This window comes from Erpetoichthys calabaricus, chromosome 6, assembly GCF_900747795.2.
Source record: "Erpetoichthys calabaricus chromosome 6, fErpCal1.3, whole genome shotgun sequence".
Lineage (NCBI taxonomy): Eukaryota > Metazoa > Chordata > Cladistia > Polypteriformes > Polypteridae > Erpetoichthys > Erpetoichthys calabaricus.
In genome coordinates this window covers 10,785,187-10,813,185 of record NC_041399.2, presented here as the reverse complement: position 1 = coordinate 10,813,185, position 27,999 = coordinate 10,785,187, and the positions used below count along the sequence as shown (strand labels likewise).

General features: G+C 43.1%; 1 protein-coding gene across 3 annotated transcripts in view; it reads right to left on the bottom strand.

The window, feature by feature from the left end:
* The window catches only part of LOC114653859 (b(0,+)-type amino acid transporter 1-like), a 39,096-nt gene extending 11,781 nt beyond the window's left edge, over positions 1 to 27,315 (bottom strand). Inside the window, exons 1-2 of one of the 3 annotated variants that reach the window (XM_051929278.1) lie at positions 27,225 to 27,315; positions 15,877 to 16,522 (exon numbers count right to left, since the gene is read on the bottom strand). In XM_051929278.1, coding sequence (XP_051785238.1) covers positions 15,877 to 16,522; positions 27,225 to 27,260 — 682 coding nt within the window. In that variant the 5' untranslated portion in view covers positions 27,261 to 27,315. Of the gene's footprint in view, positions 1 to 5,974; positions 6,700 to 15,876; positions 16,523 to 26,870 lie in introns of those variants that run through there. The other 2 variants (XM_051929277.1, XM_028804425.2) reach the window with 2 other exon arrangements.
* Positions 27,316 to 27,999: the final 684 nt, after the last annotated feature.

Sequence of the window (27,999 nt, the reverse complement as noted above, 5' to 3'; positions counted from 1 at the left end):
AGAGTCCAATATATTCAACTTTACTTTAATAATAATTGTTCAATATATTATTAATTTGATTTGATTTTTTGTTGATGGTTCTTTAATGTACATAATATAGAAAATAATCATTGACTTGCGGTTTACTCCTTAAATATCCTTCTCCATATCTGAGTATACGAGAAAGTCTAGGGGAGACCACTCCCGATTTTTTCAGAACCAAGTCATCTAGGATCCTGAAAACCTCAAAATCAAGAAATTTGCAATCACGTGAGAACAATACGCCTTCATAGATTCATTCTTGCCATAAGACACCATTAAGAAATGGGATGTAGAACTGGTTGTGGACGGACGTCTCTTCAAGATAACCCTGCCCTCGTCATCAATGACAGAAGGTAATGCTGCCAACGTTCGGTTAAACGTCATTGAGAATCAACAGTGTGCTGATAGCAGACACCACAGTGATTCGTTTTGGGTCATTTGAATCCATTCCTCATGGAAAATTATACATGAGTGTGGTCTGCACAGCTCAGGTGACCAGAAGCCTCATCATGGCTTCCTTGACTTTCATTGTCCTTTCTTGTCCTCGTATTGAACAATGGCAACTACAGATCCCAAAGTATAGAAGCAAGCCGAGGTATCTTATGAAATGAGGCACCACTGTGTCTGGTGTTCCATAGATAATTTTAAGGTAATGAATTTGGACTTGAACAAATTAATGAAGCTTTCCATTACTGGGGATGAAACTTGGAAACATCACTATGACAAAGTCCTAAACATCAATCAAAACAATGGAAGCATTGTGATTCTCTGGATTACAGAAATTCAAGATGCAAACAATTGTAACCATGAGCACATTGATGTTTTTTATGGAGTTGTATACAAATTCTTTTGTGAAGGTGAGGTTGTAGCCACATTGCCTACATGGTTTAAAAGGCCCATAAAGCTGGTGTCACGCATGTGGCATGGGAGATAGTTTAAAGGCTTGGGTGATTGCAATTCTCTGCCAAACCAGGGGTTGGTGCTGTGTGATAGCACTCTCTCTCTCTCTCTCCCTCCCTCTGCAGAAAGGAAGACTGGTGGCTCTCCACCTCTGATGTCACTTCCAGGGTCCACTCACCTGGACTCGCCTCTTCCTGCTAGGATTCTTCATAACCAGAACAGCCACCATCTTGGGCTGGCCAGTCACCCTGAGAGGACGTAAGTCTATTTTGCGTGAATATCTCATTTTTATTTTTTTACATTCTCGATTGTTCAGCTATACAGGGTTAGACTCAAGGTGCCCCGGTACTTTGACATTGTCTTTGTCTTGCTTTGCACTGGTGAATAGTCTGCTGTTTTGTCATTTACAGCAATCAAAAGTCTACAATAGCGTAAGCCGTCCTAATTCAGGGCATTTATAAGAAATGTCAAACGGTAGAACTACATGATAAAAAAGAATAGCTATTCTATTCAAAATATTACAATGTATGCTTCAATTTAAATGCTTTAAGTGTAAATATTCTTAATTATAGTAGAAATTTGTATCACCCACTGATAGCAGTCCCTATGAAAGGATCAAAAATTGAAAATAACATAATATTCATAATTGCTGATGTTGAAATAGTTGAAAACGATATCCTACCTTGCTTATGTTTGAAATCTGTTAATTTTAAACTTCTGCGAATAACTCATAGAGGGCTATGGGAAAGGCACTATATAAATAAAACTTATTATTATTATTAGGACCAATCAAAAAATGGGCTCAAATCCCACTTCTACCACCATGTGACCGTGAACAAGTCAGGCAGGCAGGTGATGAAGTGCAGTGGTTAAGGCTTTAGACTTCAAACCCTGAGGCTGTGGATTCAAATTAGTGTAAGCCGTCCTAATTCAGGGCGTTTATAAGAAATGTCAAGCGGTAGAAGTACAAAATAAACAAGAATAGCTGCGGCAAATATTCTATTTAAAATGTATGCTTCAAGGTAAATGCTTTAAGTGTAAATATTCTTGATGATAGTAGAGAAAAGCCAAGCAAAATGACACCTTTTATTGGCTAACTAGAAAGATTACAATATGCAAGCTTTCGAGGCAACTCGGGCCCCTTCTTCAGGCAAGATGAAGAAGGGGCCCGAGTTGCCTCGAAAGCTTGCATATTGTAATCTTTCTAGTTAGCCAATAAAAGGTGTCATTTTGCTTGGCTTTTCTCTACATTCATAATGGCTAACACGGTACAGCACCCTAGTACTACTTGATGATAGCAGAAATGTGTATCACCCACTGATAGCGGTCCCTATTAAAGGATCAAAAATTTAAAATAACATAATATTCATAATCACTGATGTTGAAATAGTTGAAAACGATATCCCACTTGCTTATGTTTAAAATTTGTTTATTTTAAACTTCTGCGAATGACTCATAGAGGGCTATGGGAAAGGCTCTATGTAAATTAAACATAGTATTCTTATTATTATTATTAGGGCCAATCAAAAATGGGCTCAAATCCCACTTCTACCACCATGTGACCGTGAACAAGTCAGGCAGGCAGGTGATGAAGTGCAGTGGTTAAGGCTTTAGACTTCAAACCCTGAGGTTGTGGATTCAAATTAGCGTAAGCCGTCCTAATTCAGGGCGTTTATAAGAAATGTCAAGTGGTAGAAGTACATAATAAACAAGAATAGCCACGACAAATATTTTATTCAAAATATTAAAATATATGCTTCAATTTAAATGCTTTAAGTGTAAATATTCTTGATGATAGTAGAAATTGGTATCACCCACTGATAGCAGTCTCTATTAAAGGTTCAAAAATTGAAAATAACATAATATTCATAATCACTGAACTTGAAATAGTCAAAAACGATATCCTACCTGCTTATGTTTGAAATCTGTTAATTTTAAACTTCTGCGAATAACTCATAGAGGGCTATGGTAAAGGCACTATATAAATAAAACTTATTATTATCATTAGGACCAATCAAAAAATGGGCTCAAATCCCACTTCTGCCACCATGTGACCGTGAACAAGTCAGGCAGGCAGGTGATGAAGTGCAGTGGTTAAGGCTTTAGACTTCAAACCCTGAGGCTGTGGATTCAAATTAGTGTAAGCCGTCCTAATTCAGGGCGTTTATAAGAAATGTCAAGTGGTAGAAGTACATAATAAACAAGAATAGCCGCTGCAAATATTCTATTTAAAATGTATGCTTCAATGTAAATGCTTTAAGTGTAAATATTCTTGATGATAGTAGAAATTGGTATCACCCACTGATAGCGGTCCTTATTAAAGGATCAAAAATTTTAAATAACATAAAATTCATAATCACTGATGTTGAAATAGTTGAAAATGATATCCCACTTGCTTATGTTTGAAATTTGTTAATTTTAAACTTCTGCAAATGACTCATAGAGGGCTATGGGAAAGGCACTATATAAATAAAACATATTATTATTATTATTAGGACCAATCAAAAATATTATATTACCAGTATTGAGTGCTAGAATGGATCTTTTCCATTCTTTACATGGCTCTCTTAGGTGGCTCGCTATCCTTAAAAGGACGGCCAGCATATCAGTGAAACACGACCATCCGCATCTGAACTCACATTGAGTATTTGCTAGCACTCCTGCTCTAGACATTGGCTGCTCAGTCTTTTTCTCAGTACGTCCTTCCATTAATCTACCTGCGATGCGCATTAAGCTTATTGGTCTGTAGTTACTGGGATCAGCCTGCTCACCCATTTTACACAATAAGATAATATCTGCTAGCCTACAGTCTTTAGAAATTTTTCCAATGTACAGAGATTTTTGAAAAATATGTGCCAAGGGTTTATATCTGCACTCGTTATCTGGTTAGGTTATCTTCAGACCCCTGAAGGTGTGGGCTCAAATCCCACTACTACCACCATGTCTGACCTTTAGCAAGTCAGGCAGGCAGGCAGGCGGCGCGATGCAGTGGTTAAGGCTTTGGATTTCAAACCCTGAGGTTGTTGATTCAAATCCCACTACTGACACCAGTGTGACCCTGTATGACCACGGACAAGTCACTTGTCCTGCCTGTGCTCCAATTGGAAAACGAAAAAAGAAATGTCACCAATTGTATCATAAATATTATAACCTGTCTTAGATAAAGGAGTCGGCGAAATAAGTAAATGTAAGTCACTTCATCTGCCTGTACTCCAATTAGAAAAACAAAACAAGAAATGTGACTAATTTATACAGTGCCCCCCGTAATGTTTGGGACAAAGACATGTTTTTTCCTTCATTTCTCCCTCTGTTCTACAGTTTAAAATTACAAACAATTCAATCTTGTGATGTCCTGCGGTGGGTTGGCACCCTGCCTGGGATTGTTTCCTGCCTTGTGCCCTGTATTGGCTGGGATTGGCTCCAGCAGACCCCCATGACCCTGTGTTCAGATTCAGCGGGTTGGATAATGGATGGACGGATCTTGTGATTAAAGTGTGCATTGCAGAATTTCATTTAAGGGGATTTTCAGTCATTTCGGCCACGCAACACTTTTCCTACATTGTCCCCCTATTTCAGGGCACCATAATATTTGGACACAGCAATGGCAGGTCTATTAAAGTCATCATATTTAGGACTTTGGTGCATTTCCTTTCCATGTAATGACTGTATGAAGTCAGTGATTCACAGACATCTCACTTCTCTGGTGAAGCTCTGCCAAGCCTCTAATGCCACTATCTTCAACTCCTGCTTGTTTCGGGGGCTTGTCCCCTTGAATTTTCTCTTCAGCACATGGAAGGCCTGCTAAATTGGATTTAAATCGAGTGACTGTCTTGGCCACTTGAGACTTGAGACAGTGTATTTGGCTCATTATCTTGTTGTAGGATAAATCACCGTCCAATCGGTTTGGAGACATTTACTGGACCTTGAGAAAATCAGATATTTCTACACACCTCAGAACTCATTGTGCCACTGCTGTCAGCAGTTCCATCATCAATGATGAGAAGTGTGCCAGGACCTGTGCCAGCCATACATGCCCAAGCCATAACACACCCAGCACCGGCATGTTTAACAGATGAGGTGCTCTGCTTTGGCTCTCGGGCAGTTCCTTCTCATCTCCACACTTTGCTCTTCCCATCTCTCTGATCAGGTTCATCTTTGTCTCGTCTGTCCACAAGTCCTTTTTCCAGAATTCTGCAGGCTTTTTGAAGTCCTTTTTCACAAACTGTAATCTGGCCATCTTGTTTTTTTTGGTTTACATTTTGCAGTGTGTCCTCCTCTGTGTTTCTGTTCATGAAGTCTTCTGCTGATAGTCGTCTCTGACACACACACATTGGCCCCCCGAAGACTGTTTCTATCTGTCGGACAGCCGTTGGGGGCTTTTTCTTGACCGTAGTGAGGATTTTTCTGTTATCAGCAGTGGAGGTCTTTGTTGGCCTACCAGTCCCTTTGTGATTACTGAGCTCACCAGTGTGTTCTTTCTTCTTCATGATATTCCTGACAATTGATTTTGGTCATCTTAAGGTTTTACCGATGTCTCCAACGGTTTTAAGCCTCATGATGGCCTCTTTCACTTTCATTGGCACAGCTCTTGTCCTCACGGTGAACAACGGCAACTACAGACCCCAAATGATGGAAGCAAGCCAAGGTATCTTATGAAGCTGTGAAACACACCTGAGGAATCACAAACACCTGAGATGTCAATCGTCACAAACATTACGGTGTCCTGAAATGGGAGAACCATGTAGAAAAGTGCTGTGTGTGAGTGAAATGTGTGCAAATCCCCTTAAATGAAAGTCTGCAGTGTGCACTTTAATCACAATTTCTGAATTGTTTGATTTGTAATTTTAAACTGTGGAGCAGAAAGGGAAATCAAGGAATGATGTGTCCTTGTCCCTCCATCTCAACTGTTGTTAGTCGCCCTGTATAAAGGTGTCAGCCAAATACATAAATGCAAATCCCAGCATTAGGAAACTCATTAACAACATGTTAATGAATGCTGCAGTGTGCTCATTAACATTCCGTAATAAATCACTGATTTGCACCTTTAGATTACCTGCGATGGTGTTGACCGCACTCCAGCCGGAGTAAGCCCACATCCCTTGATAGATGGCTTGCGCCAAGTCAGACACGCTGGCAATTTCTCCAGAGAAGCCGTTGGCCAGGCTGCCGGTTTTCCCATTGTACAGTTGGCTAATCCCACCGAAGATGATGACAGTCAGTGCTAAAATCTTTAGGAAAGTAAAGACCTTCTGCACCAAGACAGCCCACTTGGTGTTAAAGCAGTTGATGATGGTGAGGAACAACAGGACGGCCACCGCGAGCGATTTCTTAGTCACCTCAGGCGCCTCACATTCCCCATAAAAGGGCTGCAAGGCGTACTCGGACAAAGTGAGGGCTTTGGCTGCGCAGGAAGCCGGTCTTAGGAAAAAAACCATAACACACATATATATGAAGGCAGGGATGGACCCCAAAGCTCTTTTGCTGTAGTAGTATGATCCTCCGGAAGAAGGCAGGGAGACACCCAGTTCTGCATAACAGAAGGCAGCCATGAGAGACAGCAGGCCACAAGCCCCCCAGATACAGAGAGCCACGCCGACATTGAGATGAGAGAATCTGATCACCCCGGTGGGTGCGATGAAAATCCCCGAGCCGATCACAATCCCAACTATAAAACTAAATCCTTCCCAGTATCCAACAGCCTTCCGGAAATAAATTCCGCCTGCTCCCTTTTCCTTTGAAATGTTGTTCTTTTCAGCTTGCATCATTCTCACTTGCAGTCGAGAGCTCCTCGAGGGAAAACAATTTAGAGGTAGGGGACAGTTTTATCTGCGATGAGTTAAATATTACCTCTTCCTCTTGTCCTCTTGTCATTCACCTAGAATGCAAATTTGACTTTGTGGAATCCAATATTGCCTTCTAACTAAGGAGATGAGCACAATCTGTCCTGCCTGTACCTGCTGTGGTTCAGATTTCAGTGAATATAATGAACCCACAGAAACACACACACACCACAGTAGATCTGTAAAGGTCGACGTGGACAGAAGCCTTATGCCACCCCTGTACCAGTCTGTCTGTCTGTCTAGCTAGCTGGTTTACTTCAACTGACCCAATGCGTTTTAGTTTCAAATGAAATATTACCTCTGGTCCTTAAATCAAAAGGAATTGAAAAGGGGGTGTAGTTCACAAATCTCTAATTATCTATTGTCACATGTAGGAGACAACTTCATTAGCCTGCCCTATAACACCCTCACCCCTCCTTCCCTCTGCAGATTTGGAAACCAACAAATCGCGTCGACAACTTCAGAGGAGGTGGACTTGTAATTCCACCCCAAGCCACTAGATGACACTGCCCTAGAACGCTTCTCCTCTCCTTCCCTCTGCAAATCTGGAAACCAACAAATCGATGGGCATATGACATCACTTGTGGTTCTTCCTGGCTCCTTTCACCTTGTCACCTTCATAACCAGAACCACCACCATCTTTCTCCATTCTGATTGGAGAATCACGTCTGGAAAGACATTACACTCACAACACGTTAACTCGTATTTATTATTTAAAGATTTAAGAAAGAGTAGTGAATTATTATCAGTTATTGCACTTACTGTACATGCATATCAATAACCCATGTAGGTGCCAGGAAGGAGGGGAACAGGCATCCTGGCTGGTATAAAGGAAGGATTCATACCCAACCAGGAGGCCATAATGGAAGAGACATACCGGGAGCGTTTATTCCCTCATGTGTCAGATGGCAGTATACCTCTGTGCTAAACCTAATCAGGACACTCACAAAGTGGCATTGGAGTTGGTGTCTGGAGATGCGGCCCTGTCAGGGTCTTTGGGGACCTCCAGTGGGTGCTGCCAGGGGAGGAATGCTCTGGTTCCTGCACAACCTGGAAGTGATTTACAGGATTTGGACAGAAGATAGGAAGAAGTTCTTGGGTTGACTTCAAAGGAGATCCCGCTGCCTCACTTAAATCGAGTCAGAGTCGGGAGGCAGTGGGTAACGCTCTCTCGGAGGAGGATGGAGGATTGGGAATCCTTTATTTGCACTGATATGTGTACGAAGAAGGAGTTTTGACAAATAAAAATTCTTTATTTGAAGCTGGAGCTGTGTTGGGTATTGTTGTGTCTGTGGTCTGGGGCTCACTGACACCCCCTTGTGGTTAAACCCAGTTATTCACTGAAACCTGATTTCTAAAATGCCATGTAAACCCTTATTCCGATTAGAGAAATCAGATTATTGGTCTCTGAGAAACCGGGCTAACAGAGGTAGAGTTCCACGCAAATAAGCAGAACATGTGGCCGTGTAAACCCTTAACTGGGATACGGTTAAGGACAGGGCCGTTTCTGGGCATAAGTGGTCAAGGCAATCCCATACAGTGCCATCTAGTGGTCAGGGCGCATTACTGCAGATTCCTATCTTTATTTTGCTTAGAAAAATCTTTTTCCGCCCTCTCAAATGTATGCAGGTTTTAATGTCTGGAAAACATCAGGGATTAAATCACTTAGAAATCTGTACATAAACAACGTCTTTGCATCGTACGAACAATTACACTCCAAATATAACTTTCCAGCAACACATTTCTTTTACTATCTTCAAATTAGAAACTTTGTTAAACAGAACCTGCCCGATTTTTATCACCTCCCACTGACCTCTATACCAGAAGAAGTTCTGATCAGTCTTGAGGACTCAGACAGCACCTCCATAATATATAAAACCGTTTTACAGTCCCTTCCTTTCAAATATCCCAGAGCACAGTGAGAAAGGGATCTCTCATTCAACATCTCAGAAGAGGAGTGGAAGGTAGCCATGCAAAGAATTCACTTGAGCTTCATATGAGCAAAGCATTGAATTATTCAACTTAAAATTATATATCGAGCACATCTCTCACATTTAAAATTGTCCAAAATGTTTCCAGGGCAAAATCCAACCTGTGAATGTTGCAATCAAGCTCCAGCCTCACTGGGCCACATGTTCTTGGTGTGCACTAAATTCACATCATTCTGGACCAAAATCTTTAAGTGTCTTTCCGACAGCCTTGGTGTCACAATCCCGCCTAATCCGCTAACAACTGTGTTTGGTGGGCTTCCAGATGTGCTTAAAGTGAAGAAGGACAAACAAACTGGAATTGCCTTTACTACACTATCGGCACGTAGACTTGTTTTGCTCAATTGGAAGAATCCTACTGTTAAGTCAGTAGGTAACTGATGTTATATATTATCTAAAATGGAAAAAAAATCAAATTCTCATTTAGAGAAAACCTGGCAGGACCTGATCAATAACATTTTAAAATAAGCATTTAAATTGAGGAATTTGATTCTCTCCCCTCTTTTTCTATTCTATCTACAGTCATATGAAAAAGTTTAGGAACCCCTCTCAGCCTGCATAATAATTCACTTTACTTTCAACAATCAATGGTATGTCTTTCATTTCCTACGAACACTTGAGTAGTGATGGGCCACTCGATACTGAGGTTTCGACACTGTGTCGAGCTTTCGAAGCACTGGAGCTCGAAGCGCCGCTTCGAGGCTTGCTTCAAATGCGCCCGTCACGTGATTTTGAGGCACGCTAGTGTAATGACGTCATTGATATCTGCGCAGTCAGCAGTCGATTTGGTCACTCACTAGTCTGTTAAAGTGCTTTGGCTCAAAGCGTAAAAGCAGTTGTCTGTGCTGCAGTGATAAGGTGCGCTAACCAGAGTTCAAATCCTAATTGGGGTTTGCCTATGTTGAAATAAGATTTTGTATAAAACAGTTAAGCAGTACTTGTCTGTAAGTTAACAAATATAATTTGGAGACATTATTAACGATTTACATGGGGCACCTTTTTCCTTGGTGTGGACCACCACCTAGAATCTGTAACAAATTAATGAGCATATTTTGCGTAAGGTAGCACGTATTATAACAATCCAGAATCTATTCTACCCCATGTCGATCATATCAGAGAGGCTAAGAAACGCTTCACTAAAGCCGACGTGGTCATTCCACCAGTATATGCGCAAGACACTCCTCATTAAACGTTTTTACTATTCAGTGATTCCTAGATCTGTAGCTGATTTGTATTATTGATTTCCAAAAAGCAATGTGAGTAAAAGCGTGTGCTGCATAAGTAATCACAACTGTCTTTAAAGCAGAATCAGCGCCATCAACAACGTCTTCTACAATTTTAGGAAAGCCTCGGGATTTCTGCGTTAATGAGAATATAAAGGACTATGAGAGACCCATCTAGCGAGCCGGAGTTGGGTGGTAGTGTGACGGAGCTGCTGGGAGGAGAGGAGGATCTTTATTGTAATTATTGATTTATTGTTTATTGGGGTATGAGAAAGAATATTTAGAATTAAGGTGCGTCAGTCTTTTCAAATAATAAAAGTATGATGCTAATCTACTGTATATATATAAAATTCTTTTTGCGTTTGAAACGGAAATTACGTATGACCATGTGATATGGAAATTACGTATGAAAATGAAATTACATATGACCACGCGATATGGAAATTACCTATGACCACAGAACATATTATAATACAGGAACTAACCACTTTGTTTGTGGATGCCATTTTTATATCGTCTTTACGAATTGTTATTATTTGTGTGCGCCACGCGTCGCCCTCTCCCACCCCTCCTGCCTAGACTACAGCCCTGAGCCGTCCACCGTCAGGCGCGTTCTGACAGAGAAGTTTTATTTATTCGTCCACGTTACTGTCCCTGAAACTGCCACATTGTAATTTGTTTTTAGTTGGCAGTACTTGATATTAGAAGAGATGAGGAAAACAGCTTTACGTCTTTCTACATTTTAACTGCGCCGAGCTGTAAACAATGTGAAGACGAGACCGCCTTCAGCTGCGAGGGGTCGTGAGAACAAAGTGGACGCTGCGAGGTGCGGAATGTCGGGCAGCTCCGCCGAGTCGAGAGCTTCGCAGTTTAGGGCAGCGTCCTCTCTTCTCGCACTGTTTGTGACACTTCAAGTCCTCTGTCGGCTCCTGGGACAGTGGAAATCTTTGTGGATGAGCGCCATCAAAGCAGGACTCTGTTTGTAAATTGCCCTGCACAACTACTTACTGTCCCTTAAGGTAAGTTCGGGTCACTAAAACCCCACAACATTCAAGGTTCCTTTTGTGATCAATTATTTTCAGAAGTAAATCACAGGCATGTAGTGCAAGGTTGTCAGGCAGAAATTTGGACGATCACATAGAAAATGTAATTTCTATACCACAGCAGTCGTGTAGCGCCTTTCACAAGGGATCTACTAAATACCTGTTGTGTTATAGCGCCTTTAAAATGTACTTTACCCGAAACCACTCCAGTAGTGCTCAATGTATCTTTACTTCTTAAATGTTAATGTTTTACTGTTTAATAACTTACAGACTACATTTTATTTTTTTCCCTTGCACTCAGTGAGCGAAGCCACTGGGTAATCAACTAGTACAACTATAAGAAGCGTGACACTTATGTATTAAATAAGAATGTGCTAAAGCTAACTGAACAAATGTAATCTAATGCAGAAACTAAAGCTATAAGAATATAATTTCTTATAGCTAATGTAATGTACTGAAATAACTTAATGTAACCCTTAATATTTTAGGAGCAATGTGTGTGCAAAAGTATAAGGAAGCGAGCATTGTCTAAAATCGCTGAGTTGCATACACCCTAAAACAAACTTGCTATAACTGATCTTATGTACGTGTAACTTAGCAGAAGTGTATTTCTTTAAATTGTGAAAATACTGACCACTTTTTATCTGTAAAAAGCACTGTGTACTTCTGCATGTTGCAATCCAGGGTGTGCCGCAAGCTTTAACGATCTATGTATGACCCCAAAATGAACTGCCGCATTTTTTCTTTTTTCTTCTTAACGGATTTGAGTATTTAAGGAAGTCTCTCTTTCCTGCTGGCAGGCTGACATTTTGTAGCTACTTAATGTGACAAGGTTTGCAGCCCTAAGCCTGCTCTCCATAACGTTTTCCAAATTTTCATTGTGTGTGACATCAGCTTTATCTTTCTAAAGTTTCCTCAATCCCGAATATTGCCCTTCTCCTTACAGATCGGTAGAATCCCACGGTTCCCTTAACTCCCCTGATACTCTCTCCTGTTCATAGATCTTCTTCATTGGATCCCACATCACATTTACTCCCTCGCTTCCTAAACTCTTCCACAGTTCTGTTGGTATTTCATCCGGTCTTGCTGTCTTTCCATTCTTTGTTCTTTTCAGAAAAAGTTAGAAAGGAGAAGGTTGAGATGAATGTGTGGAGTTACCAAAAAGGAAGAGAATGAGAACAATAAAAGTGGGGGATATCTAAGAAAGTGCAGGAACGTAAATTCAAATGGTATGGAATGTGAAGAGGAGAGACAATGAATGTGTAGGGCAAAAGAATGATGGGAATGGAAGTCCAGGGGCCTCAAGTATTTATTTGGTGTGTATGCACAAAATGTTGCGTACTCCCATTTCCATGCTCACATCGTGATGTATAAAAACTAAACTTGGCGTAAAGCCATGGATATTTTCACACTAGCTCAATCCCTGGCATACTCAAGTTCTTCGCTCGGTTTTGCAAACTGGTAGCACCCAGCGTCGAAGCAGTGCTTTTGTTCCAGTGTGGTTTCCGTTTCTTTTTTAGATCCACATCCCTGATGCAGCTTTATTATATACACTGAAATTAACTGCATATTGTTTATTAGTTTAATGCATTTGATTGTAATTACCCTGTAACAATATAATGGTTCACGGAATGGCCAAACTATTCCAAATACCATAGCTGCTTTAGCATTGTTAATCTCAATGCACCTTCTTCTTCTTCTTTCAGCTGCTTCCGTTAGGGTTTGCCACAGCAGATCATCTTTTTCCATATTACTCTCACTGCACCACTTAGAGTATTTATATCACTGTATCTGAGTATGGAATCACAGTTCTACAGCAGCTGATCGGAAAGAGGATTATCGGTATACAGTGTCTAACACACGCTGCCTTAGCCATGCTGTCTATTTGAACTGCTTCCATACGACAAATGCTTCAGAGCCTTTCCTGTACTGACATTGTGGTTCAGAAACAGTTTCATCCTAAGAACTGTAAAGGCACTCAATCAGTCCATCAAGTGCTCCTTGTAGAACTGTTTGTACTTATAACTACCATTACCTCAATATAAACTTGCGATACAGTTATAATATTGCACAACCTGAGCCACTTTATAAAGCGCGTATTTACATATGATGACGATATCATTTTTAAGATGAAATGCAGCAAAATATGTTTATTACATTATACAGAAAAAATGTTAACATCATTTAAACAATCTATCCATCCATCCATCCATCCATTTTCCAACCTGCTGAATCCGAACACAGGGTCACGGGGGTCTGCTGGAGCCAATCCCAGCCAACACAAGGCACAAGGCAGGGAACCAATCCCGAGCAGGGTGCCAACCCACCTAAACAATCTATATTGTTAATAATTAAACATGTGAGGACACGGTGTCACAGTGCTAGCAAGGAGCTGGCGTCTCATTTAGGGATTGTTCCTGCCTCGCGCTGTATTCTTGCTGGGGCTGGCGCAGCACTGGAAGGATAGATGGGTAGAATAATTAAACATGTACTACAAAGATATTTCATTGTTCCTTAAAAGTTTGCATCTAAGCTCACAGATGACTTAATGTCTATTACAGAGCTGAATGTGCGGCGATTGGGTATTTGGAGAAAGAAAAGTAAGGACAGGAATTGGAGGTTAGTACGTTTGAAAGAGACAGTACTGCTGCAATAAAGTATTTCATCGAAGGTCGCACATGACGCTGCAAGCATCTTGCAGGTGGCAGATGCAATCTCTGGACGAGGCGCCAGCTCATTACTATCACTGCGCCGCCGTGTTCCCATGTTTAATAACATTCATGAAAATGATATCACGTATACATCTCAGGATTTAAATTATTCAGACAGCTGTAAAATCATGAATGTAATCGATTCTGTGTCCAGTCGGAAGGAAGAGAAAGCCCGTTTAAGAAGCACATAGTGATTCACACACACAGAGTACATAGAAGAACACATACAAAACAAAGCATTTAACGTGCTACTTTAGTTACGAGGGATTTGAGAAACTAGTAAATTAAAGGATTTTAAGATGAAATTTATGACTTTTTACTTTAATGACAAAATAAACTACGTGATTAAAGTGGAAATTTCGAGCTTTTTCCCACTGTGTCCCTATTTTTTTTTTTCTCTGTACCCTGATAAGCTTCCATGTGACACTCAGATGGTGGGCTACGACTCACCTCTCCACGGCGACTTTGATATCTGACCAGTTCTTTTTTATTTCGGGCACTGTGCAACTTTGTGAACTTTAGCTTTCGAGTTTCTCCGACACTCTGTGTCACTCAATCAACTTCCTTTTGTTGTTTATATCACTGTTAAAACCATCCATCCATCCATCCATTTTCCAACCCGCTGAATCCGAACACAGGGTCACGGGGGTCTGCTGGAGCCAATCCCAGCCAACACAGGGCACAAGGCAGGGAACCAATCCCGGGCAGGGTGCCAACCCACCGCAGGACACACACAAACACACCCACACAACAAGCACACACTAGGGCCAATTTAGAATCACCAATCCACCTAACCTGCATGTCTTTGGACTGTGGGAGGAAACCGGAGTGCCCGGAGGAAACCCACGCAGACACGGGGAGAACATGCAAACTCCACGCAGGGCGGACCCGGGAAGCGAACCCGGGTCTCCTAACTGCGAGGCAGCAGCGCTACCACTGCGCCACCGTGCCGCCCAACTGTTAAAACCAACAAATAAAATGTTTTTTCCTTGCCTCCACTTGGTATTCGCTGAAATTCTTCTATTTCCCCCCGTGCTTTTGCCATTGCCTTTTCACAGATCGCTGAGCTTAAGGGCAATTTCTATTGATCTGCATATTCAAAGAGGCATAATTCTGGGAGGAGTTGGGGAGTGGCGGCAGGCGTGTGCACGGGCGTTACTTTTCACTTTGACCGGGATTTATGGAGCGGAAGAATGTGGAAGTTGGTGTTCACACAGATTTATGTGTTTGGATTTTTTCTGGTGTATGCAGATTTCCACTTTTGTCCATACGCCATGTTTTAGTGTGAATTCTACGCACAGCATTATACATGAGGCCCTATGAGAAGTGAAAATGAGGGAGACCAAAGTGGAAGTGGATGGATGAAGTAAAAGAAGATGTGAAGGAAAAGGACTGGAGATGAGGTGCTGGACCGAGTGGTCTGGAAAAGAGTGACCAGGTGGGAAAAGATGAAGAGGAAGAAGAAGAAGATGTGGGCATAGAATATGACGGATGTGACTAGCTCTCGCTGTCCTAAGGTAAAATTAGAGTGACAGGTTTCTTCAACTACATTTTCTTATTGTAAATATTTCTAATGGCGCCCTCTCTAAGATTTGCCCCCTGGGTTAGGATCAAGTACCCCCACACCAGCGACCCTGTTCTGGATTGAGCAGGTTAGAAAATGACAGGACTTGACATACACCATTTTATTTATTACTTCTAACACCTGAATGACGTCAATCATTTAGTCTAATGTCAGATTCAGATTTTCATTTGTGAAAACAGAATTGCATCTATTGATGTTCATAGACATCAGTAGAAAAAATCCTTCAGATTTCTCAATCACAAATGGAGTTTTGAGTGTCGGCAAACTGAATTCTGATAGGTCAAAAGCTAATTGTAGAAACCTAATCTATAGGAATTATCCGGCAACATTAAATAGTAAAACTGCTTGGCATTCAAGCAAGCACGAATTGATTCTTACTTTAAGTTGACATATACAAGTCTGCACTGTTAATAGTAAAATTAAAGATATGGTAAGGCCATTAACTTGAAAATTAACCCAAGGTTAGTGGCAGGGTTAGGGCTGTACAATGGCTGACCCTCTGCTCTGATGGTCATGCAAAAAGACAATTTGGGATTAATAAAGAGATTCAAAATGTTACGATTACCTGCGATGGTGTTGACCGCACTCCAGCCAGAATAAGCCCACATTCCTTGGTAAATTCCTTGTGCAATATCAGCCGCATCAGGGAGTTCTCCAGAGAAGCCGTTGGCCAGGCTGCCAGTTTTCCCGTTACAGAGTTGGGTTATCCCACCCAAAATGATGACATTCAGTGCTGAAATCTTTAAGAAGGTAAAGGCCTTCTGCACTAGGACAGCCCACTTGGTATTAAAGCAGTTGACGACGGTGAGAAACAGCAGGACGGACACAGCGAGCGATTTCTTCGTTACTTCAGGCACCTCAAATTCCCCATAAAAAGGCTGCAAGGCGTACTCAGACAAAGTGAGGGCTTTCACGGCGGCTGATGCTGGACTTCTATAAAAAGTCTGAGTGCACATGAAGATGAACGCAGGAATGGGTCCTACCGCTCTTTTGTTATAATAGTATGATCCACCCGAGGAAGGCATACTGACTCCCAGTTCTGCATAACAGAGGGCAGCCATGAGAGACAGCAGGCCACAAGCCCCCCAGATACAGAGAGCCACGCCGACATTGAGATGAGAGAATCTGATCACCCCGGTGGGTGAGATGAATATGCCTGAGCCAATCACAATCCCAACTATGAAACTAAATCCTTCACAATATCCAACGACCTTCTGGAAATAAATACTGCCATCATTTATTTTCATTTCAGGTGATGTGGCAAAATATTTTATTGGTTTCATTATTACTGCAGCCTACACTTGTCAGGTTTAAAACATTTCAGGCATGGACAATCCTTTTATCTCGGCAAAGTTAAATATTAGACATTTCAGCTATAATTGTATTTATATAAGATCTTGCTAGTGTCACACACGAGCGCTTGGGAAGCAGTTGATCGACCCGGTTTGTCGTGTAAAATGTACCGCGAGGGTGCTAAGGCAGTGTACTAATCCTTGTCTCCTTACTTCCTTAGAAAGGCCGAAGCGGCGGAGCCGTAAAGAGTGCCCGGACGACTCAAGGAAACAGACACTTCCGGGTTCATTTTTAACCTCTGACGATACCTGATGACGTCAGACTCCCAGAATCCCTCTTGACACTTCCCAGCATCCCTCCACGTTATCTCCTGTCCGCCCTTATAAAATCCCTATATTGATTGTCTTGTTTTTGAGTTTGTAAAAAACCTGAACTGATCTTTACTTTGTCCTGCGGTGGGTTGGCACCCTGCCCAGGATTGGTTCCCTGCCTTGTGCCCTGTGTTGGCTGGGATTGGCTCCAGCAGACCCCCGTGACCCTGTGTTCGGATTCAGCGGGTTGGAAAATGGATGGATGGATGGATGGATGATCTTTACTTTGTAGTATACGGGGCTAAACACCCCAACCCTTATTCTGTTTTGTGGATTCTTTTCACACTAGTTTAATGTAATGCTAAGAAATATAAAAAAATATCTGTACGAATGTTTAACATGGCCTAATTACATACATACGTTAACAGTGTGCAGCAAAAGCACAAGAGGCTGCCAAAAATGTTGTAACACTTTGTGCTCCTCAGATCATTTAAGCCAAGTGTCCTCCTGGGGACAAATAAAGTTCTATCTATCTATCTATCTATCTATCTATCTATCTATCTATCTATCTATCTATCTATCTATCTATCTATCTATCTATCTATCTATCTATCTATCTATCTATCTATCTATCTATCTATCTATCTATCTATCTATCTATCTAGTGCTTTGACTCTTCCAGGCAGGTGTATTTTCTGATTTAACGGAGTCATTAACTAAAGTGTTGAGCAGGTCTTATTAACTGTGATCATGGACACCTTGTCCAGGAGACCTGACCTCAGAGAGAATGGCAGTTATGGTGTCTTCATAGAAGCTTTGTGCGTTTTGGCGGCTGCATGTATCCTTTAAAAATACCCCAAAAAAACACACACAACACCAAATCAAAATTTTTCCCCACACAACGCTTTCAAAAATCGCCCAATTTGCCTTGAAAACTGCACGTCTGACAACCCTGGGGTTTTCTTGAAGTTTTCTGTGGATTACCCATTTCCACTAATTTCCAACACCATTATTTGGCTGGCCATGGCCGCCAAGTTGGTGGAGCTACCTTGTAATTCCCCTGACTTGGCACCCTGAGATTTTTGGTTGTGTTCGAAAATCAAAGAATGCAATGAGATCATTGAAGCTGTGAATGGGGAGTTAGAGGAAGTGACTGAAGAGGATGTAGCTTCTGGTGGATTAATCACTTGAAAACAATATGTTGATCTCGATGTTGTCTGCACTGAAAAGTCGTGAGTTCCTGAACTTTCTGGTAATCTGGTGGTTCTCAGATTATTGTTTCCTTGAAAGGCCCAGGACTTTCTGAATACCCCTCATAGCAGAACTTGTATGACTCCTACTCTTGTTGTCAGTTGCTTTTGATTCTTCCATCTTCTAATCATTCTTGTATGTTATCACACATGCCAGTCAGTGGATCACTCTAGGCGCTCATCTGTGGTATGTACTACCACCCCAGGGCATTAGGGGGTGCTGGCGTTACCCTGCTCCACTTCTATTTCCTCCGCATTACTGCAAAGACGGCCAGTGAGGGTAACTGACTCTGCCCTTTCAGGTTCGCAAACCTAGAAATCCCACCGCCGCGTTCCATGCTGTAGAAAACGTTCCAAAAAAAAATTGCCAAGCCTGATGGCTTCTCTATGCGTTTTGAACCTTTCAGTTACATGTGCATCCACAGCGGACATTTTTGCTAGTCCTGAGTTAGGTGGATTGAATGGGAACGACTGGATCAACACCCCAACATTTCTTCTTAGATTTTGCAGTCCTTTACTTGTCCACAGTGTATTATAAGTTGCCTTGTAAGTCACCTTGGAGAAAGTTGTCTGCTAAATAAGTTCTAATAATGATCATTTAAAAGAAATGTATGAACTGACGATTGGGACCAGAAGTCAATAAGCGGGGCAGCAGCCAAAACCTTATAAATTAAAAATAACACTCTGGGAATGATTATGCTTCGGTAAAGAAAGTAACGAAAAGATTGAATAGGCCTCTGCAAAATATCAATACAATACAAAATTGCCTGTTTCTTCTATTCACCTAATTAACCCTTAAACCGCCACATACTTGGGAGGGGGTTAATGTACCCCCCGGGCACCAAATTCTTTTTTGCTGCGCATTTTTAAGGAAAATTCACAATTCGCCAAGAAAAAGTGAAATTTTAATGGAACACATGTTATTTTCATGCAAAGAGCATCACAATGAGATAGATAGATAGATAGATAGATAGATAGATAGATAGATAGATAGATAGATAGATAGATAGATATGAAAGGCACTATATGATAGATAGATAGATAGATAGATAGATAGATAGATAGATAGATAGATAGATAGATAGATAGATAGATAGATAGATAGATACTTTCTGCAACACTTATCATTTTGCACACTGCCAATGAACTGTAAACACTACAAAAAACTACTGCAACAATCTATTATTATATGTACAAGGTGCAACTGACGCCGTTGATGAAATTCAGTAAATCACCGACTGCGCCAGCTGTGCTTGAAATGGCCAACGCTGATCCTGCAGGCTAGTCTAGTGCAGTGGCTGAATCCCAGGGACAGTGATGCTGCAATGCTGCAGGGGGCGCCAGTGGTCATGAGCTGGCTGCTCAATGACTGATCAGCTCCAGCGTGCTGGCAAATTGCACTGGGAACTGACTCTAGCCGGTTGTGGCGGTTTAAGGGTCAGCTAAAGAGGCCAGGCGGTATAGCTTTAACCTTAACACATTGTTCACATACTTGACACATTATCTCTGTAAAGTTAAATATTTTATCTGCTCGTTGACGTTTGTATTTTCATCTGGGGCTAAAGAATGTTATTGTTGTCGACACTCCAAAAACAACATCAAGAAGGTATTCATTTCTTCATTTTTGCCAGCAACAATAGATGCGAGGTTAGAAGTGATCACAGGTTTGCAGGCGCAGCGAGGGTAATGTTTAACACACCTTGAAGCTCAATGTTCAAATGGCCGTCCTCCATTGACAAAACTGCACAGAGTGACCCCTTTGTTCCACGGGCCTTACTAACGGCAAGTTGTCTGCTCATTTGCAGACCGAGCAAACATTCTGAGTCTGATAGAATATGAACTAAAAAAAGTTGGAAGTGTCTAGCATGAAGATGTAGCCTGCGCTGACTCCATTACGCCCCACAGTCACGTCACAATGCTACATGTAAGGCCGGGGATATACTTAACGCTAAGTGATGCATGAGCTTGAGGATGCTGCTGCGACGCAAGCAGTGTACTGTCGATACTTGTGCATGTACTTTAAGGGTCGTTTTATACTTAACGCTCAGAATGCGTACATGCATGCATCAAGGCTGACATTCATTCATTTGATGGGTCCTCTGAACACGTCCTCAGAAATTATCGTGATGCATGCACTAGCTGCAGTACCAGGAAAAAGTCGGGGGGGCGCAGTGTGATAAAAGTCGGAATGCGACGTCAGAGTCTCTGTTTACTATCGACATGTGACAGAACGCCGTTTTCAGGATCCTCTGGGATCGATGTTTGATGAACGGTTAGATGTGGTGAAGCAAAATGCCGACATACAAATGCATTCATGGTGCTTTTATATTCAAGCATCGCATATTCCCTATCGTAATGACACAATACATTTTAAAGATCTTACATGCAATCTTCTGTGCCGTCATCAGAATGTATGGCTGTGTATTTGAGCCACAGAGAAAAGAAAGTTATGGACACAGTGAAAAGGTCTATTTTGTGAATAAAGGGTATCTTTCGGCTTTAACCTCGAAATGTCCACTTTAAACTCGTAGATTACTTTATCATTAAAGCAGACCGTCGTAAACGTCATCTTAAAACCGACCCAGTTGTTAATTGCTACGCGCATTTGGGGCTTCCTCCTGACCTGACAGCAGCGGCAAGCAGCAATCGCCACACAGAACTCATTACATTTCTGACATTCCAGCTCTCCGCACATTTAGAACCCTTAGATTTATACTTGATATCACTTTCATGATGAAATGCATTAAAGTATATATGTTGCATTTTACAGATAACTTCATTTAAATAATGAATACTGTTAATAAATACACATGTTTTAGCGGAGTGGTAGCACTGCTGTCTCACAGGAAGTCATGTCCCTGGGGCCTCATGTATAAATGGTGCGTACGCACAGAAATGTTGCGTACGAACGTTTCCACGCTCAAATCGCGATGTATAAAACCTAAACTTGGCGTAAAGCCATGCACATTTCTACAGTAACTCATGCCCTGGCGTATGCAAGTTCTCCGCTCGGTTCTGCAGACTGGCGGCACCCAGCGTCAAAGCGGTGCTACTGTTCTTGTGTGGTCACCCTTTCTTTCTTAGCTCCACATTCCTGACGCAGCTTTATAAATACACTGAAACTAACTGCATATTGTTTATTAGTGTAATGCATCTGATTGTAATTAACCTGCAGCAATATAATGGTCCAGGGAATAGCCATAGTATTCCAGATACCATAACTGCTTTAGCGTTGTAACTCTCGCTGCACCTTCTTTTTCTTCTTTCAGCTGCTCCTGTTAAGTGTTGCCACCGTGGATCATCTTTTTCGATATTACTCTCACTGCACCACTCGGAGTATTTATATCACTGTATCTGAGTGGGGAATCACAGCAGCAGCTGATCAGAAAGAGAAATATTGGGATACAGCATCAAGCACACCCTGTCAGCCACGGCAAAACGCTTCAGAGCCTTTCCTGTACGGACCTCGTTGTTCAGAAACAGTTTCATCCCAAGAACTTTAAACGCACTCAATCAGTCCATCAAGTGCTCCTTGTAGAACTGTTTGTACTTATAAGTACAATCACCTCACTGTAAACTTGCACAACAGTTATAATACTGCACAACCTGAGCCACTTTATAAAGTGTGTATTTACATATGATGACAGTATAATTTTTAAGATGAAATGCAGGAAAAATGTTGATTATATTATACAGATAAAACTTTAACTTCATTTAAATAATCTATATTGTTAATAATCAAACATGTGCGGACACGGTGCCGCAGCGCTGGCTAGTTCACGGATTATTCTATACCTCGTGCTTTATTCTTGCTGGGCTGGCGCGACACTGGTAGGATAGATAGATAGAATAATTAAACACGTACTACGAAGATATTTCAATGTTCCTTAAACGTTTTGAAGAATCGTCGTTCTAAACTTACAAATGGCTTCATCAGGCCCGGTCTTAGGTATTATGGGGCCCTAGGCGAAAGGGGGGTCCAGGGGCCCCCTGGAAGCTCTGTGAAATGCGTGAAAATTAGACCAAGGAGTCGATCTGGGGCCCTAGGCGGTAGCCTACTTTGCCTATGCCTAAGGCTGGGCCTGATTGGGACAAATAGGGCTGTAGTATATTTAAGCATATATGACAATTGCTCACTCGGGCAATTTGTTTTGGGGGCCCCCAAGAAGGCGGGGGCCCTAAGCTATAGCTTGTGTAGCTTATACGTAAATCCTGCACTGGGCTTCATGTCTATTACAGAGCTGATTGTGTGGCGATTGGGTATTTGGAGAAAGAAAAGTAAGGACAAGATTTGGAGGTTAGTACGTTTGAAAGAGACAGTACTGCTGCGATAAATTATTTCATTGAAGGTCGCGCATGGCGCAGCAAGCCTCTTGCGTGAGATATGAACAATCACTGCGCCACCGTGTTCCCATGTTTAATAACATGCTTTCATTCCTATCATCATGAAAAAGATATCATGTATACATCTCAGTATTTTAATTATTCAGAGAGCTGTAATATCACGAATGTAATGGATTCTGTGTCCTGTCGGAGAAAGAGAAAGAACGGAAGCACGTAGTGATTCACACACATAGAGCACATAGAAGATCAAATACAGAACAAAGCATTTAACGTGCTACTTGAGAAACTAGTAAAATAAACGATTTTAAGATGAAGTTTATGATGTTCTACTTTAATGGCAAAATAAACTACGTGATTAAAGTGGAAATTTTGAGATTAAAGTTGACATTTCGTGCTTTTTTCCCACTGTGTGCCTATTTTTTTTGTCTGTACCCTAATAAGCTTTCATATAACACTCAGACGGTGGGCTATGACTCACGCCTTTTCACGCCGACTTTGATATGTGACTTCTTTTCTATTTCGGGCACTGTGCGACTTGATGAATAAAAAATTTGGATGCCGTTTTCCCTCGCCCGGACACGGGTCACCGGGACCCCCCTCTGGAGCCAGGCCTGGAGGTGTGGCTCAATGGCGAGCGCCTGGTGGTCTGGCTTGCACCCATGGGCCTCGGCCGGGCACAGCCCAAAGAGGCAACGTGGGTCCCCCTTCCCATGAGCTCACCATCTATAGGAGTGGCCAAGGAGGTCGGGTGCAGTGTGAGTTGGGTGGTGGCTGAAGGTGGGGACCTTGGCGGTCCGATCCTCGGCTACAGAAGCTGGCTCTTGGGACGTGGAATGTCACCTCTCTGAAGGGAAAGGAGCCTGAGCTTGTGCGTGAGGTTGAGAGGTTCCGGCTAGATATAGTCGGGCTCACCTCAACGCACAGCTTGGACTCTGGAACCAATCTCCTTCAGAGGGGCTGGACACTGTACCACTCTGGAGTTGCCCCCGGTGAGAGGCGCCGAGCGGGTGTTGGCATACTTATTGCCCCCCGACTTGGAGCCTGTACATTGGGGTTTACCCCAGTAGACGAGAGGGTAGCCTCCCTTTGCCTTCGGGTGGGAGGACGGGTCCTAACTGTTGTTTGTGCGTATGCACCGAACAGCAGTTCGGAGTACCCACCCTTTTTGGAGTCCCTGGAGGGGGTGCTAGAGGGCATACCTTCTGGAGACTCCCTCGTACTGCTGGGAGACTTCAATGCTCACGTGGGCAATGACAGTGAGACCTGGAAGGGTGTGATTGGGAGGAATGGCCCCCCCGATCTGAACCCGAGCGGTGTTTTGTTATTGGACTTCTGTGCTTGTCACGGATTGTCCATAACGAACACCATGTTCAAGCATAGGGGTGTTCATATGGGCACTTGGCACCAGGACACCCTAGGCCTCAGTTCGATGATCGACTTTGTGGTCGTGTCGTCGGACTTGCGGCCACATGTCTTGGACACTCGGGTGAAGAGAGGGGCGGAGCTGTCAACTGATCACTACCTGGTGGAGAGTGGACTTTGATGGTGGGGGAGGATGCCGGTCAGGCCTGGTAGTTGCAAAAGTGTTGTGAGGGTCTGCTGGGAACGTCTGGCAGAGCCCCCTGTCAGAAGTAGCTTCAACTCCCACCTCTGGCAGAACTTTGACCACATCCCGAGGGAGGTGGGGGACATTGAGTCCGAATGGGCCATGTTCCGTGCCTCTATTGTTGAGGCAGCTGACCGGAGCTGTGGCCGTAAGGGTCCTGTGGAACCCTGGAGGCAGCTGATAGGTACCGGCAGGCCAAGCGGAATGCGGCTTTGGTGGTTGCTGAGGCAAAAACTCGGGCGTGGGAGGAGTTTGGGGAGGCCATGGAGAACGACTTTCGGACGGCTTCGAGGAGATTCTGGTCCACCATCCGGCGTCTTAGGAAGGGGAAGCAGTGCAGTGTCAACACTGTATATGGTGGGGATGGTGCACTGCTGACCTCGACTCGGGACGTTGTGGGTCGGTGGGGGGAGTACATCAAAGACCTCCTCAATCCCAATAACATGCCTTCCAATGAGGAAGCAGAGCCTGGGGACTTGGAGGTGGGCTCCCCCATCTCTGGGACTGAGGTCACCGAGGTGGTCAAAAAACTCCTTGGTGTCAGGGTCCCGGGGGTGGATGAGATACGCCCGGAGTTCCTCAAGGCTCTGGATGTTGTAGGGCTGTCTTGGTTGACACATCTCTGCAACATCGCATGGACATCAGGGACAGTGCCTCTGGATTGGCAGACCTGGGTGGTGGTCCCCCTCTTTAAGAAGGGGGATCGGAGGGTGTGTTCCAACTACAGAGGGATAACACTCCTCAGCCTCCCTGGAAAAGTCTATTCGGGGGTTCTGGAGAGGAGGGTCCATCAGATAGTCGAGCCTCGGATTCAAGAGGAGCAGTGTGGTTTTCGTCCTGGTCGCGGAACAGTGGACCAGCTCTACACCCTTAGCAGGGTCCTGGAGGGTGCATGGGAGTTTGCTTATGTGTTTTGTGGACTTGGAAAAGGCGTTCGACCGTGTCCCTTGGGGTATCCTGTGGGGGGTGCTCTGGGAGTATGGGGTACCGGATCCCCTGATAAGGGCTGTTCGGTCCCTGTACAACCGGTGTCAGAGCTTGGTCCGCATTGTCGGCAGTAAGTCGAACCCGTTTCCAGTGACAGTTGGACTCCGCCAGGGCTGCCCTTTGTCACCGATTCTGTTCATAACTTTCATGGACAGAATTTCTAGGCACAGCCAGGGTGTTGAGGGGGTTCGGTTTGGTGGACTCAGGATTGGGTCACTGCTTTTTGCAGATGATGTTGTCCTGTTTGCTTCATCAGGCCGTGATCTTCAGCTCTCTCAGGATCGGTTCGCAGCTGAGTGTGAAGCGGCTGGGATGGGAATCAGCACCTCCAAATCCGAGACCATGGTCCTCAGCCGGAAAAGCGTGGAGTGCCCTTTCAGGGTTGGGAGCGAGATCCTGCCCCAAGTGGAGGAGTTCAAGTATCTCGGGGTCTTGTTCACGAGTGAGGGAAGAATGGAGCGTGAGATCGACAGGCCGATCGGTGAGGCATCCGCAGTAATGCGGGCTCTGCATCGGTCTGTCGTGGTGAAAAAGGAGCTGAGCCGTAAGGCAAGGCTCTCAATTTACCAGTCGATCTATGTTCCTACCCTCACCTATGGTCATGAGCTATGGGTAGTGACCGAAAGAACAAGATCGCGAATACAAGCGGCTGAAATGAGTTTCCTCCGCAGGGTGTCTGGGCTCTCCCTTAAAGATAGGGTGAGAAGCTCAGTCATCTGGGAGGGGCTCAGAGTAGAGGAGTCGGATGAGGTGGCTTGGGCATCTGATCAGGATGCCTCCTGGACGCCTCCCTGGTGAGGTGTTCCGGGCACGTCCAAACGGGAGGAGGCCCCAGGGAAGACCCAGGACATGCTGGAGGGACTATGTCTCCCGGCTGGCCTGGTAAGGCCTCGGGATTGTCCCCGAAAGAGCTAGAAGAAGTGGCCGGGGAGAGAGAAGTCTGGGTATCTCTGCTCAAGCTGCTGCCCCCGCGACCTGACCTCGGATAAGCAGAAGAGGATGGATGGATGGATGGACTTGTAACATCTGAATGACGTCAATCATTTTGACTAATCTTAGATTTAGATTTTCATTTGTGAAAACAGAATTGCAGATCTCTCTACCCGTAAGGTTCATAGACATCAATGGAAAACAATGCTTCCGATTTCTCAATCACAAATGGAGTTCTGAGTGTCTGCACACTGAATTCTGTCAAAAGCTAATTGTAGAAACCTAATCTATAGGAATTATCCGGCAACATTAAATAGTAAAACTGCTTGGCATTCAAGCAAGCAGCAATTGATTCTTACTTTAAGTTGACATATACAAGTCTGCACTGTTAATAGTAAAATTAAAGATATGGTAAGGCCATTAACTTGAAAATTAATACAAGGTTATGGTTAGGGTTAGGGCTGTACAATGACTGACCCTCTGCTCTGACGGTCAGGCAAAAAGACAATTTGGGATTAATAAAGAGATTCAAAATGTTACGATTACCTGCGATGGTGTTGACCGTACTCCAGCCAGAATAAGCCCACATTCCTTGGTAAATTCCTTGTGCAATATCAGCTGCATCAGGGAGTTCTCCAGAGAAGCCATTGGCCAGGCTGCCAGTTTTCCCTTTACAGAGTTGGGTTATCCCACCCAAAATGATGACATTCAGTGCTGAAATCTTTAAGAAGGTAAAGACCTTCTGCACAAGGACAGCCCACTTGGTATTAAAGCAGTTGACGACGGTGAGAGACAGCAGGACAGACACAGCGAGCGATTTCTTCGCGACTTCAGACACCCCAAATTCCCCATAAAAAGGCTGCAAAGCGTACTCAGACAAAGTGAGGGCTTTCACGGCGGCTGATGCTGGACTTCTATAAAATGTCCGAGTGCACATGAAGATGAACGCAGGAATGGGTCCCACCGCTCTTTTGTTGTAATAGTATGATCCACCCGAGGAAGGCATACTGACTCCCAGTTCTGCATAACAGAGGGCAGCCATGAGAGACAGCAGCCCACAAGCCCCCCAGATACAGAGAGCCACGCCGACATTGAGATGAGAGAATCTGATCACCCCGGTGGGTGAGATGAATATGCCTGAGCCAATCACATTCCCAACTATGAAACTAAATCCTTCACAATATCCAACGACCTTCCGGAAATAAATACTGCCATCATTTATTTTCATTTCGGGTGATGTGGCAAAATATTTTATTGGTTTTACTATTACTGCAGCCTACGCTTATCAGGTTTAAAATATTTCAGGCATGGACAATCCTTTTATCTCGGCAAAGTTAAATATTAGACATTTCAGCCATAATTGTAGTTTTATGGGATCTTGCTAGTTTAATGTAATACTAAAAAATATAAAAAAATATCTCTACAAATGATTAACATGGTCTAATTACATACATACATTCACAGTGTGCAGCAAAAACACAAGAGGCTGCCAAAAATGTTGGAACACTTTGTGCTCCTCAGATCATTTAAGCCAAGTGTCCTCCTGGGGACGAATAAAGATCTATCTATCTATCTATCTATCTATCTATCTATCTATCTATCTATCTATCTATCTATCTATCTATCTATCTATCTATCTATCTATCTATCTATCTATCTATCTATCTATATACAGTGCATCCGGAAAGTATTCACAGCGCATCACTTTTTCCACATTTTGTTATGTTACAGCCTTATTCCAAAATGGATTAAATTCATTTTTTTCCTCAGAATTCTACACACAACACCCAATAATGACAACGTGAAAAAAATTTACTTGAGGTTTTTGCAAATTTATTAAAAATAAAAAAATTGAGGAAGCACATGTACATAAGTATTCACAGCCTTTGCCATGAAGCTCAAAATTGAGCTCAGGTGCATCCTGTTTCCTTGATCATCCTTGAGATGTTTCTGCAGCTTCATTGGAG